The sequence below is a fragment of the Diabrotica virgifera genome, chromosome 9, assembly GCF_917563875.1.
Source record: "Diabrotica virgifera virgifera chromosome 9, PGI_DIABVI_V3a".
In the NCBI taxonomy this organism is placed as follows: Eukaryota; Metazoa; Arthropoda; class Insecta; order Coleoptera; family Chrysomelidae; genus Diabrotica; species Diabrotica virgifera.
Window position 1 is genome coordinate 61411527 of NC_065451.1, and position 15556 is coordinate 61427082.

The 15556-nt window shown below is 33.2% G+C and overlaps 1 protein-coding gene across 4 annotated transcripts in view; it reads left to right on the forward strand.

Annotated features, from left to right (window-relative positions):
- Window positions 1-15556, forward strand: part of LOC126892510 (uncharacterized) — a 301445-nt gene that overhangs the window by 216218 nt on the left and 69671 nt on the right. The window contains exon 3 of one of the 4 annotated variants that reach the window (XM_050662066.1): window positions 6784-7820. The exons of the other annotated variants lie outside the window; for them this stretch is intronic. Within the exon in view, the coding sequence (XP_050518023.1) occupies window positions 6784-7160 (377 nt within the window). The 3' untranslated portion in view covers window positions 7161-7820. Of the gene's footprint in view, window positions 1-6783; window positions 7821-15556 lie in introns of those variants that run through there. 4 annotated transcript variants of the gene reach the window in all.

The window sequence follows — 15556 nt, forward strand, 5'->3', positions numbered from 1 at the left end:
TGCCGAAAGGCGCTTTTACCACGGGGGTGGTTGCCACCCCATCTCGTGGGTTGATAAATGTTGATAAAAACATTCATTCTAAGCAAAAAATGTTCCATAAATTTTTTTGATAAAATTAATACATGTAGTTTTCGATTTTTTCATACATATATCGAGTTTTTCGATATACTCGTTTACGATTCACTCAATTTTTGCTGTAGAAATTTTTTTATCAAAGCAGGTTCTTGGGAATTAAATAACCTATAATTTCGTATTTAAACATTTTTTCGTATCTCTGATGTTAATCTTTCTATTCTAAAGAAAATGGCATTTTTTACAAAACTACAAAAATTCGTTATTCGCTATTATCTCCAGTTTTTAAAAACGAATCGTTCTAAGCCAGTCAGACTTCTAGAATCTATTAATAATACATAAATAAAGAAGAATTACTAAGGCCAATGGCTAAAAACACCGCTAACTTGCATTATTCTGCTTCCAATTGGAAGTCTCCTTTTTTTTTTTCAAAAAAATATATTGATTTTTTGACCGTAACTTTTTTATTTTCTATCTTAGAAAGTTTGGTGAAAAAGAATTTTGTAGGTTTTGAGAAGATCTATAAGCCTATTAATATTAAATCTTTTTAAAACTCTCAGTCGCAAAAAGAGGTGACTTTGAAAGGGTTGGTAAAGGTGGTTTTTGCATGTTATTACAAGTTTTAATTGTAAATAGCTCACTTCATTTTTTTCGTAGAAAAAATTTATGTAAACCAGTTTCTTGGGAATTAAATAAGCTACAGTTTCATATTTAAATATTTTTTCATATCTCTGATGCCAATCTTTCTATTCTGAAGAAAACGCCATTTTTTCCAAACAACAAAAATTCGTTATTCGCTTTTAACTTCATTTTTTAAAAACTAATTATTCCAAGCCGGTCAAACTTCTAAAACCCATTAATAATACATAAGTAAAGAAGACCAAATAAGGTCAATGATTAATTTTAATTAGGGTGGTGATTAGGGGGTTGCTTCCGATAACTTTTTCGCTGAAAAAAATAGGGACTGACATGCTTTTCATTATGTCACTTAATTTTTGAGCTAGAGACTTTTTCTTAATTTGTGGAGATAGATATTTTTAATTACATACTTTAAATTAGTTTGAACAAGTTATCCTCGAAAAATGCATTTGACGAAGAAGAGCTAACATATTATATAAAGCAGTGCTGTTTTTGTGACGGTACGCGCCGGTACGCCGTACCGGTACCTTTTGGGACAAAAACAAAAAAATATTGTGTTGGTAACTTTTAAGAAACCACAAGTTTGATAGGAGTAAAAAAAATCAGACAAATAATCTTTGTACTCTTTTTTTATCATTGATTTAGCTAAGTAGGGATAGAGATTTTTTATAGAGTTCAGGAATTTTTTCTTTGCTCCCAAATAGCTTTAAGTAGGGATAGCGGTTGTTGACAAAAAACCGGTTTCCGGTTATACCGGTTTTTTCACTTACGGTTCAACCTGGCGGTTATAACCGGTCAAAAAAACCGGTTATTCCAAAAACCGGTTTTCGGTTTTTTTAATCAATAGCAAATACTCGGTAGGGTACAATGTTACATTTTTATATTGCACTTTAGTTTGCTCAATTTTCCTCCTGAAAAATTCCCCAATCATTTTAACGTATAACAATTTTCCCAGGCGCTTTCACATTACCCTAAAATTGGGCCAAAGTACCCAAATCTGGCAACTCTGATTCGTCGCTCGTTAGTCGTTATAGACGGCGTCGGCGTGTATTGCGTTGTCAATTGGGATATTCAATTGGGAAATATCCAAATGCACTTTTATTTTACTTAAAAATAAATTTGATAACCCAATTCATCTTTTACTTCCATTATCATCAAAAAAAATTTAGTAGTATTTTTAATCTGTTTGTACATAATAATGCCTTTTAATTCCTAAGAATTAAACATTACAAATGGAGATTCCTAATCGGGTTTCGGTATTAACAATCATAAGACGTCCACTATACTGCTCGCGAAGTCAATCAGCGAGTACGAGAATGTAGACAAGCATCTCATGCGACTTCGCTGTGTCTCGGCCTACTTCCATTCGGTGGCGGTTTTTGCGACCAAGTCAAAGGAACCGAAGTCCTTATTGCCCGGCGTGAATGTGTTCCACGCGAAATAGAACGAGTGTGTAGTGACGGGTACTTCGGACTTCGCTTAACTTTCCCGAAGTAACTTCGCGAGAGTGTGGTGCTCGCTTATACAAGAGTCTCAAGTACTCAAGTATAAACAATTATTATAGATGATGGTTGGAATATCGATTTCAAGCAGATCACTTACAGTTTTATGTAAATATTATCATCTAAGCACGCACCACACTCTTGCGAAGTTACTTCGAGAAAGTTGACCGAGGTCCAAAGTACCGTCACTACACACTCGTTCAACTTCGCGAGAAACACATTCACGCGGGGCGATATCGACTTCTATTCCTTTGACTTGATCGCAAAAACCACCACCGAATGAAAGTAGACTGAGGTGCAGCGAAGTCGCATGAGGTGCCTGTCTACACTCTTGTACTCGCTGAACTTCGATCGACTTCGCGAGTAGTATAGTGAGCGTTTAACTATTTCCAAACTATAATAAAACTTGTTTCAAAATCTTATGTTTCACTTTCGTCCAGTTCTTTATTAGTAAATAAATTTTGAATTATGGTTGCTTAGGTTAATTACTCCGCATATTATTTATAATATGTACATATGGTTGGCATCAAAAATAGATAGAAATCTCCTCATTTTTTCTCTGAAATAATTATTTTTTTTAGAGGTAACTTATTCGGTTTTTCACCGGTTATTACTTTAAAAAGAAAAAACCGGTTATAACCGGGACAAAAAAAACAACCGGTAAAACCGGTTGTTGCGGTGGATTAAAAATCCGGTTTTAGGTTATAACCGGTAGCTGTTTCCCATCCCTATTAAGCCCTATTTGAGGCTTAGTTTAAAAAGTTTTCCCAGGGGCGGACCCCTTATAAATACCCCCCAGTTCCCCCGTAACATTGCGTACCGGAACCTATATTGTTACAAAAACAGCACTGATATAAAGTATAGCTCGATTACTATTGGTCTTACAGAAAATTAATAAAAACGGTTTTTTATTTTTTCAAAAGCTACGTTTTTGTTAAGTTAAGTTGTTTTGATAAAACGAAAACTTTTGGAGTTATTAGCAGAAAACTGATTAAAAACATTGTTTTTTTCGATATAAAACTAACACTTTCGATAGCCAATAAATCAAAAACTGTTAATTTTATCAAAAAAAATGTATAGAACGTTTTTTCCTTAGAATGAACGTTTTTGCCAATCTTTGCGGTCAAAATATAATAAAAAATTTCCACCCGCGGGATGGGGTGGCAACCACCCCCAGTAACAAAAACGCCTTTCGGCCTCATATAGATTTTGATCCTTGGACTATCCACTACTTATTCTCAAATTTTCAAGTAAATCGATCCATTCTGTAAAAATTGCGAGGTTTTGTCCTATTTTAAGCATCATTACTTGGACTAATATCGGTTTAGACCACAATCCTTAGATAGCTGACATCAAAGTCGAGCTCAAAAAAGTGTCAAAACACCAAATAAATATAACAGGGGATAACAAAAATCATATAGAAGAAGATCTAAATAACCAGCTTAGAAAACAATACTTGAAAATTAATAATGGTGTAGAAATATGGAACATATTTCAAGATAATATTTAACAAATAACACAAAAACATAAAAAAAGAATCATAGACAAAAAATAACAATGGATGATCAACAAAATTCTTGATTTGATGGAGCAGAGAAGAAAACAAAAAAAGAACACGGGGGAACATAACCAACAAGAGAAATTAATAAAATAAAAGATGAAGATCCCGAAAACTAGATGGAGGATAATAAATGCATTTAAATGGAAAAATTAGAATACAAACATGATACATTAAATATGTTCAAGAAAAGCAGAGAAATATCTGACGTCTATCAAAAGAAATCTCCTGATACTATTGTAGACTCGACAAAATACAGAATAAGTGTTAAGATCAATATAAAATGCAGTTTGAATTTAGAGAGGGATTGGAAACTAGTGAAGCACTTTTTGTCCTGAATGTTTTGCTACAAAAAAGTCAAGATCAACGTAAAGATGTATTTGTTGTTTTTATCGATTACAAAAAGGCATCTGATACAGTACATTATGACAAGTTAATTGAAATATTAAGAGATAAAGGGGTTGATAGCGGCAACGTCAGGATCATCGAGCAATTGTATTGGCATCAAACAGAGTGAGACAGGGTTGTGTGCTGTGCCCAATGCTGTTTAATTTATACTTATACAGAATAGTTGAACTTTGCTCAACTTAAAATATGATGTAAAAATTATTGGAAAACTGATAAATACCACCAGATACGCACATGACACAGTTATATGAGCGATGATTTATATGGTTTTCAATGTCTTTTTAAGTCCATTAATACGTTGAGACGAGAGACGGGACCAAAAATTACTTGTTCTAACACAAAATACATGATATTAAGTCGCAAAATATACAATTATAAATAGATGGATAACCAATACAAAGAGTTTCCAATTTTAATTATCTACAATAATAGGTTGTTATATTACCGAACAATTAGACCAAGATAAAGAGAGAATTCTAAATAAAGCCGCTTTACCATTTTTTATCCTTTTCAGAACCGTCTCCATTTCTGATGTTGGTTACGAAAAGGGGGACCTTTTTCGTCAGCAAGATCATAAATATAGTTTGTCAATAGCTCTTCTAATTCTTGTGTGTTTATGACTGTTTTATTGTTATGACTTATTAACTCTGTATGTGTTAGGAATTTACAGTCCCTATGATTTCCTTAACTTTTTAGGTGGATGTTATATAGATCATGCTTTTGATCAATTTTCTCTCTTTCCTTGATCTTTTTCACCATCTAAGCTTCGTTGGTATGGAAGATAAGGCACATTTTTAAATGTAATCCTCAAATTGATCAATGCACAAAAACTTAAATAGATGTAAGATAGAGCCAGAAATAATTCTGTTATGTCTTCTTTTTTTATGTGTGGACATGACGTGTGGACGTGTATGTATGTACTACTAGCTCTGTCCCATAGTGCCTTACCATCGATTTTTCTGAGGGTTTTTAAATGCCCTCTTTCCAAGAAACATAAATAAGTCCAAAATGAATAACCATTTTCAATTTCGTTGCAAAACGAAATTACAGCCGCATCATATTCTAGTCCAATCAGAGAGTGCAGCAAGCACATTTTTGGATGTTGTTTTATATGCCATTAGATTGAAAACTTAGTCTTTTGTTAGCAGTTGCCGCTAGGGCATCTATGCCATTTCATTCGTTGCAATCCGTGACTGCACGCCGGGGTTTGTTTTGGTTGGATCAGAGAGAGTATCATATGTGCCTCCTAATGAGAGACTAATAAGTTTCGAAACCGGTAGAGATGCTTGCTGCACTCTCTGATTGGACTAGAATATGATGCGGCTGTATTTTTGTTTTGCAACGAAATTGAAAATGGTTATTCATTTTTGATTTACATGTTTACTCTGATTGGAGTACGAAGGGAACCATTCTCGTTGGAACTTTACCGCGCTGAGCAGATGGGACGTGAATTCTAAATTGTAAAATTCCCTCGTCTTCCTTAGTCTCAGCATCCGTCATGGCTTGCAAATTGTAGAAGCCTCGGAGCTGTAACCAGAGAAGGTTCCCATTGTTTTCAGTCTGGTGAGATAAGACTTATTGTGAGATAAGAAAATGGTTATTCATTTTTTATTTACATGTTTACCCTGATTGGAGTACGAAGGGAACCATTCTTGTTGGAACTTTACCGCGCTAAGCAGATGGGACGTGAATTATAAATTGTAAAATTCCCTCGTCTTCCTTAGTCTCAGCATCCGTTATGGCTTGCAAATTGTAGAAGCCTCGGAGTTGTAACCAGAGAAGGTTCCCATTGTTTTCAGTCTGGTGGAATGTAGAATAACATTATGTTGTTTTATATGCCATTAGATTGAAAACTTAGTCTTTTTATAAATAAGTCAGTTTGTTGCATTTTAATGATTACTCTTGCCCTTGCCTCATTATAAATATAGCGTCGATGCATGATCTTCTCAACCTCAAACCTAGTTATTCTTCTTCACTTTGGTTGTTATTCTGTGTAGTAAATAAAATCATTACGAATACCAGTGATATTTAGTTCAAGCAAACCATACAAAATAAGATGAGACGTCTAGATAATGGAGAATAGATGGAAGGTCGAACCTAATGACCATAAAGTCACATCTAAAGATATCAAAGAAATGAGAAAAACTGTAATACTAGACGCTAAGATACGTAGTCAATTGCAAAAAAAATAAAACGGCTAGGGATGAAATTGATACAAGTACTTTGTGAGTCCATTTACAAGAATTCTTCTAGCATATAGTTTTTAGAAAACTATGTAGGTTTATATGTATTTTCTCTGTATACTTTCATATTTTACATTCTACTTTTTTAATGAAAACATTTTTTATGTTTAAGCATTAGTTATGGCCCTCTTGATTTCATTAATCGGTTAGACTTTTTTACCTGTATTTTATTTCTCTAAACTTATTTTCTTCTGTTCATAATAAGAGCATAAATATAGTATCTATGATGAAATTTAATATTTTCTAATAATTATTTTGTATAAATTAGAAAAAAACTTTAAACTTACCATTTAGGATGCAGTAGTTGCTTGAGCAAAAAAATAAATAAAAATTTGGTAATTAATTCTAATGAATATTTTAGAAGAACGCAAGAAGAAGAAGAAGAAAATAGGTCCTGTTAAAAAACTAATACTAATGATCAAAATAGTCGTTCTGACCGTAGTGGTCTTCCTAAAAGTGACTCTTTTGGTAAAAATTTTCGAGGCTGCCTTAAAATTCAAGCTTGTACTTATTGGTGCTGGATTCTTATTACTGCATGTTGTAAAAATATGGTTGGAGCAAAGGAACAGAAACCATCATCACGATGGAGGGATTGTGTATAGAAGCTCGTTAGACCAGGGAACCGCCAATGGAGGAGTTGAATGGGCTGGACCTGGATCACCCGAGGAATATCATGGCAGGACTTTCAGAGAAGCTGAGCATGCTCAACATTTGGCATACAAACAACATATTAAGTAGTTTAAGACCTTTTTAGATTTATAGTCCAGGCGGGATGTGTCTAAAAGCAGGCCATAATAATGGACATTTACCATATGAGTCTATTTTTTGCTGAAATCACTTCAGGATGTATTGTGTCAATAATCACGATATGCGCCAGTGGCACACCTTGTGCTTAATTTTAAAGAAAAATCGCTATTTTCGCACTTTTCTTCCAATTATTGCCCATTTTTAAACAATTTTTATCTAGCCAAATATTTAGGGGAGTGCAATTACAACGAAAATATGCATTGTTTTGGAAAAATTCAAACAAGCTTATATTTTTCTAAAACTTTTTTTGGTAGTTTATATACATGATGAAGTAAAAAGTTCTACTGGCAAATTTGGCCCTTAATTGTTTATTTTTTTGTTTAAACAATAACAATTGTTTTGTATAAATAATTTTAAAAATATCGTTAAATTCATCATTTTACTTTGATTAAATATGTTTCTATTTTGTTTTTGATTATGCTATATCCGACTATGGCATTGCAATTTGAAAATTCTTATACAGAAGCTCTTGTACAGTATGTCTGCGTAGCTAGGAACCACATGGAAAACTTTTTTATTGTCAATTTTACGAAAAAAATTTATTCTTAATAAAATGCTCTGGATAGTCAAAAATCTAAAACTCAACCATCAGATATTAAATTTTATCAATTTTATACGAATTATGTCAAAAATATGAATTTCGTTAAAGAGCAAAGTACCTTTATATTCCAGAATATCAAAAAATGCTACTATGAAAAGTTATTTGAAATTAGAAACTATGTCTAAATATACAATTACATCATTCTAATCGAAAAAAAATTTCAATTTTTTCTCAAATTACGGACTCATCATCATTTTATTACAATTATGATAACTATTTTATTATCACTTTTACGAAAAAAAGCTATTCTTCATAAAATGCTCTACCTGGTCTAAAATCTAAGATACAATCATCAGATATCAAACTTTTTTAATTTTATACGAGGTATGTAAAAAATATGAATTTTTCTTGAGAGTTAACTGCCTTTAATATTCACAATATTTTCATTAGAAGGATGTAATTGAACACTAATACACATTTTTTAATTCCAAACAACTTTTCTTAATAAAAATTTTCGATATTGTGAAATGTAAAGGTACTTTACTCTTGAGTGAAATTCATATTTTTTGACATACCTCGTTGCTTGAAAGGTAAGTTGTGCAAAATTGAGAGTTTTATAAGAAAAATTGTATTAGGTACACATTTTAAATAATTTTTAAACAAAATTCATATAAGGCTCACTTTCCGCCCACACCGTACTTATGCCCATACATTTTGTTTCTTTCTATTATAACCATAAGATAGCTCAATTATTATTCTTCCATGTTCAATTTGTAAAATTTTATTTGATCAATTAGTTAAAGAATTATATTAAAATAACTCAACCGTGCACTTCGCCCTACATTAGTTTACAGTGCGCCAATGTTTGTGAGAAGGGTGACTTTAGCGTTATAAATAAAAAAATATAGAAGATACAGATTTAATTTTAGAAAATTCTTTATATAAGGTATTTTTTTCTCACATTTTCTGAATTTTTCAATGGTCAAATCAGTTTTCTTCTAAAATTTATATTTTCGGAGTTATTTAAAAAAACATCTAATTTCAGAGTTCATTTGTTTAATAAAAAATGAAGCACCCACTTCTCGAGTAGAACTTTTTGATATGTTGTTTATTAAACATTTCTTAATGAAATTACAAAAAGTTCTATCTTATTTGATTTTTTCCGAAGTGAAAATCTATATGCACTCCCCTAATTATGTAAAACTGAAGAATAGAACTTTCTTCTTCTACATTTTTTTGTACGAGAAATATCTTTCCAGTTATAGGCGAATACATGGGCGCAAAGTGTAAAAATTTTCGATTTTTTTCAGACTTTGTTAAATAAAAATAAAGACAATATATCACATTATCGTGATTATTGATACAAGGGATATTCTGAAGTAATTCCTGCAAAAAAATGGATTTCTGTGGAAGTTGTCCAACTCAAAACAAATCACCCCTGGACTATTATAGTACTTTTTGTAATTTAATGTTATAGTAATTATGAAAAAGCATTTTTATGGTTTCCAGTTATTGATGTTTTTGTTAAAACTTTGGATTTAACGTACCGTATCTCTTCATTCCTCAATTCGTATTTTATTAGGTTGTTATTTAAGTTTGTTAAATAATTTGCAATAAACTCGAGAAAAGTTGAGCTGAAACTAGGTAAATGTTTTTGCAAATGCCGAAAAGTCCTTCAAACAGGAATATATGAACAAAATGGTTCAATTGGTTTTTGGTTTAAAAACGGCCACCTATCTGTTGTCACTGGCGCATGTTCTAGTCGACTTTCTGGCATAAAACTGTGTGCAAGTACTTGGACACAGCATAGAAAACGCAACAGCAGTGACACACTAGTAGGCGGGAAAAGTTCGCGCACTATTACTGAGCAGATCGTCGGCCATTTTGTGCGTAGTACCAGACAATGTAGAAAATCGACAGTGTTGCCGATTTGTACATAATTATCAGATTTACTTAACTTTTATGACATTCATATTTTTTAACATAATTTTATACGTATGCCTGTGGGAATTATGTCAATAATTAGGACATAACACAAAATATTGACGATGAATGGCGATTGTATTGTTAATATTTTGCATAAATTCCAGAAATTATTCAAAAAAAATCTCTTACGGACAATAAAGTTGGTGACATCGGCAACACTGATGAACCAACACATCACATCACCACTGAGATGTACTACGCGAAAAATGGCGACCCTGTACTTTTCAACTTCAAAGGCGGCATTAGGGAGTGTCCTTGCTGGTTTCGTTTATTATGCTGTGAATTGGAGACGATACGAGAAACGATCGTGCGCATATAGCGCACGATTTTTGGGCTATGGCCTTGACAATTATACAGTAACCAGGACTATTATAATTGGCAAATATAATTAAAAGTGCTTAAAATGTTGCTGAGCTATGAAACCAGATGTAGCTCTTCCGAACTTGCACGATCCCAATTGTACAATCCCTTCCGATTGAACTAGAACGGGATTTTGAAATTTATAAATTTGCTTTTCTTCTTCTTAAAGTTCCCTCTCCTATCGGAGTTTGGATATCATAATGGCTATAGTCACTTTGTTGGCTGCTGCTCTGAATAGTTGTAATGAACTACAGTTAAACCATTCTCTAAGGTTCCTCAGCCAGGAGATGCGTCTTCTTCCTATGCTTCTTCTTCCTTGGATCCTTCCTTGCATAATAATTCTCAGCTTTTGATAATTATAATTCTAACTGAGAATTGGGGAATAATTATTGTAGGTATGTCGGTTTCAAAATTTCAAAATATTTGCTATTTAAAGATTGCTTACAACAGAGCCGAAAAAGATTGTTCCAGACTTTAGGCAATTTGTAAATCGTCGGTAATGATAAAAATATACTTAAATAGACCAGTGTACAGCTATGATCGCGAAACAAAACTACAATTTTTACAATCAAATTTCCCATCCGAGCATGCATTCTATTCATTTTTGGTCCATTATGAAGGTGTTTAAGGGGTGCAATAAAGAAATAATTTTCAAATTTAAATTTTAAAATATTGTACGATGCGCAACGTAAAGAAAAGAAAACGGGTTCGTTTTTTGACAAACGCCAAACTGATTTCTTCGTCACGATAAAGGGCCAGCACTGTCATCGAGTTTTTCAGAAAAATTCAAGATTATGCAATTGCGACAGTCACTTCTTAATATCTTCCTTCAGTTTTAATTGTAATTAAGGTTTATTGTCTTTTCAGTCATAATCCATATTTCTACGCCATATCCTGCTATTGGTCGCATGATGGTTTTATGTATTTAGAATTTTACTTCCCTATAGATGTCTTTAGTCTCTAGAAAGTAACAAGAATAACGTACCTTAGAAGTAACCTTAATGAAACTTGGGACCACTCACTAGAGATAAGAACACGCCTGGAAAAGGCACGTACAATGTTTTACAAAATGCAAAATGTACTATGCAACCGCCAGCTGGGTATCTCATTGAGAATTAAAATACTTAAGTGCTATGTTTTCTCCACCTTGCTCTATGGTGTTGAAGCCTGGACAATGACAGAAGAAACATAAAAAATAAACCAAGCATTCGAACTCTGGCTTTACCGTAAAATGCTCAGAATGTACTACATGAGCCATGTGGAGGATGAACAAGGAAAGAAAGCTTCTGGTTATAATAAAAGAACAAAAAACACAATATTTTGGTAACATCATAAGAAATCAAAAGTATAAACGACTCTAAATTATAATCGAAGGCAAAATCGATAACAAAAGCCGAAAAAAACGATGTATTCAGGGCGGCTGCAAATAGGATTAAATAGGCAAATGTAGTGGCCAAGATCCTTAAGGATAAGGCCACCGTAAGAAGATCTTGTCTTTGGATCCAAACATCTGCGACAGAAGTATGCATTACCTATTAGCAAGAATGATCCTTTTCTGTATTTCCTCTTTCTCGCTACCATCCTCAGTTATTTATTCGCTCAGGTAGGTGAGCTGGATTACTACTTCAATATTTTCGTCGTCTATTGTCAAATTTTGCAAGTTGACTTTGCTTTAGTCTTATCTACGTTGACGGCTATTTCTTTCGCATTTTCTTCGTTCGTCCCATCAAGTTTACATCGTTTACGTATATCACAATAATATGCTTAGACTTATTAAACAATAAATTTTTTGCAGGGTTTACAGACATTTTTGACAGGTTTGACTAGGCAATCCTTAGGTCTGACTGACGGTCTTAGTCAAAGCCCGAAATAAATTAGAATTTCGGCCTTTGACTAGTTAAACCTAGGAGAGACTAAGTTGGTCAGGCAAAGGCCGAAATTTAATTTTATGAAATCGGGGTTTGTCTAGTCAAACCCCGATCAGCTATTAAAATGTCGTAATTTGTTAGATTAGGTTTAATGGAACGGAGTTTTTTAATTGTAATGTTTATTATTTTTATATTGTCGTAATTAAAATTAAAAAATTAGTGTTTATTCTCACATGTTGAGGCAATATAGCATTTAGAGTTGCACAATACGTTAGACCATGTACACTTACATAATTTTGAAGAGCATTTCTTATTGCAGTAGCATTTTATAAAGCCTTGTCCTCCAAATTTAAAACCTTTTGTACAAATTTCTCTTTATAGAGACAGGTTAACATCTGGAACATCTTCGAAATTAAGAAAATTCTCTTTGCATTCTCTTATTTGATTTCTTCAAAAACGTAATTTGGTTTGACTAATAAGATAAGTATATGAATTTTATTTTAGCACAAACAGATGGAATTGGAATCTCATCGTCAACTGTGAAAGAAGATATTGCAATCGGAGAAAAAACTAAGGATTACCATAATACTAAGAAAGCCCTTGGACCGTCGTCACTAGGAGAGGAAGAAAATTGTCAAACAAGTGCATAATTATTAGTAATTAGGTGGTACATGTTGTGCGCGCTGACAGCACACTTAATGCATACTATGAAGGTATTGACAGAAAAGGTACATGCATGCGTTAAACACAGACAGAAAAGATTAAAATAAATCAAGGAAAGGCGATTGAAGGTCTTCATGCCCAGGATAATACTATGAAACAATTAAGCGAAAAAAAAATTCCTTCAATTTCGATCGGAAAAACTGTAACAATACCTCTCTCCAGCTTTGATAGAGTCAAAGGTGATGCTCGAAATATTTTGGATATCATATAAAATAAAACAATTGACGTTTTATATAGAGTTGGTACGAAATTAGGAACAATAAACACAAATTTTTCAAGAAATCAAATAAGAGAATGCAAAGAGAATTTTCTTAATTTCGAAGATGTTCCAGACGATAAACTGTCTCAAAGAGAAATTAGTACAAAAAATTCTAAATTTGCAGGACAAGGCTTTATAAAATGCTACTGCAATAAGAAATGCTCTTCAAAAATATATATGTGTAAAAAGTATAACGTATTGTGCAAGTCTAAATGCCATAATGCCTCAACATGTGAGAATAAACACTATTTTTTTATTTTACCTAATTATTAAACTATTAAACCTAATCTAACAAATTACGACATTCTACTAGCTGATCGGGGTTTGACTAGTCAAACCCCGATGTCATAAAATTAAATTTCGACCTTTGCCTGACCAACTTAGTCTCTCCTAGGTTTGACTAGTCAAAGGCCGAAACTGTAATTTATTTCGGGCTTTGACTAAGACCGTCAGTCAGACCTGAGGATTGCCTAGTCAAACCTAGGAGTGCCTGAAATTCGGGCTTTGACTATAACACATATGTCAAAAATAGTCGGAGCCAGTCCATCTTCCTGTTTTACCAATTTCCATGATATACCAAATTCTGGCATAATTAAGTATATTTTATCTATGTCTATGTTATCATAGGCTTATCAAAAATCTATAAAAATTTGGTGGATATCTATGTCGTGCTTCCAGGCTTTAGCTAATGTTTATTTTACGTTGAATAGCAGATCGATAGAAGACCGTCCTGGTATGAATCCAGCCTGGTATTCTCCTACGATTTTCTCTGGGAAGTGACTGGTTGCACCAACACATCTTAAGCTTAAGGCGTGCATTAAAGAAACATATGAGTTGCACCATTGAGTCTTAGATCAATTTTCAGCTTGCCACAATGGATTGTCTTGTGGATTGCATTGATAAGAATTCAAAATTATGGTGCAACGTATGTGACACTTAAATCGGCCCTATCTATAAGCTGAGCCGGGTTTAGCTGGATCTTAAAATTTGTTGGTGCAACCAGGCATTAATCTCCTGTTTATGATCCACGTAAACACCTTATAGCTCACACAGAGTAAGGATTTGCCTCTTTAATTTTAGATTTTGTAGCTGAATTTGTGTGCATCCTTGTGAATTGGGCATAGAGGTGCTGCTTTTTCAGTCTTCTGAAACTTTTTCTGTTTTTCACACGTCTGTTATCATTTTATGAAATCTATCTATCAGTTTGTGTCCTCCAATTTTGAGAATTCTAGCTAGTATATTATTAATCCCTGGAGCTTTATTATCCTTCAGTGCTTTAATAGCATCCATTATTTCGTGTCTTGTGGGTGGATGAGTAATTCATAATTCATTACATTGGTTCTTATCTTCTATTATCTCAAAATCCGTTACTGCGTGGGCTGTGTTTGTTTGTAGGTATCTGTTATTTAGCAGACCCTTGAAATAGTTTTTCAGCCTGTTTTTATTGGTGAATAGTAGGGTGGAGCGAAAAATCTCGAATTTTCAAAAATTTACTTTAGCAGTTAGCACTATATGTCAAAAGTTGCCTATACAGTAGTAGATGTTTACCAATTTTTTTCAAAATTTTTTGACCTTGAAATTATGCCCCGCCGTGACCTTAAAAAAATTTTTTTTCACATTTTTTATACAAGATTGCACTATCAGCTAATCTATTTTTAGGCACTAGTAGATCATTCATGCTTTTTTTTGGTTCATTTTGACCACTCCTTCATTCCCCGCATTAACTTAAGAATATTTAATTTTTTTAGTTTTAGACCAATATGCAGCTTTCAGCTAGTTTTATAAACTACCCAGAACACACCACGTGGAGGTGGCTGCATTTCGTGTTCCACCACCCCTACTCGCCAACCACCCTATTTTAATTATTATTTTTAATTTTCTACTTTATAACAACTCGTTATTCCGCCTTATAATGCCGTTTGGTTTCAAACATTGGCATTATATTGCGATCTTTTAAACGTGATCTTATAAAACCATCTCGAGCACTAGCGCCACAAACACTTAAATATGCTTCTGACAGAACTTTAACACTTCTCTCAACGGCTTGAGTGTGACAAGGTAAATCAAAAGTTAATTGAGAGATAAGTGAGTTTTTATCGATTGCATTTTTCAGCTCTTCGTCACTTAAATGTTGGGTTAATGTTGACTCACTAATAACTTGCTCTTGCCAAAAAATAAGGTCAACATAGTCCGTCGCCAAAAAGTTTATTTTAGGGACCTGAAACTTTCTTATTTTAATTTCTTCCCCCGCTGCAGACTTCTTTGCTCTAATGGATAATATTCGGCGCATAGCTAGCTCTCGAATATGTCGCCTTTCATCAGTTATCATTGCAACCAATAAACTTTCAGGGTGGGCGAAAAATGCATTTCTTTATATAGTTGTATCAACAATTTCTCTTAAATCTTTCTTTAAATATCGGCTCAAATATATACGTTTCCATAAATTGAACGGCGCATCTTTTATTTTTGGTTTGGTTTTAATAGTAAACCACATTGGGGCATATACCTTATTAATAAAAGTTGCGATTTCTATTAGGTTTTCTGATAATTTCAATGTGCTTACATAGAACCTTAAAATTCTGTTGGCAGT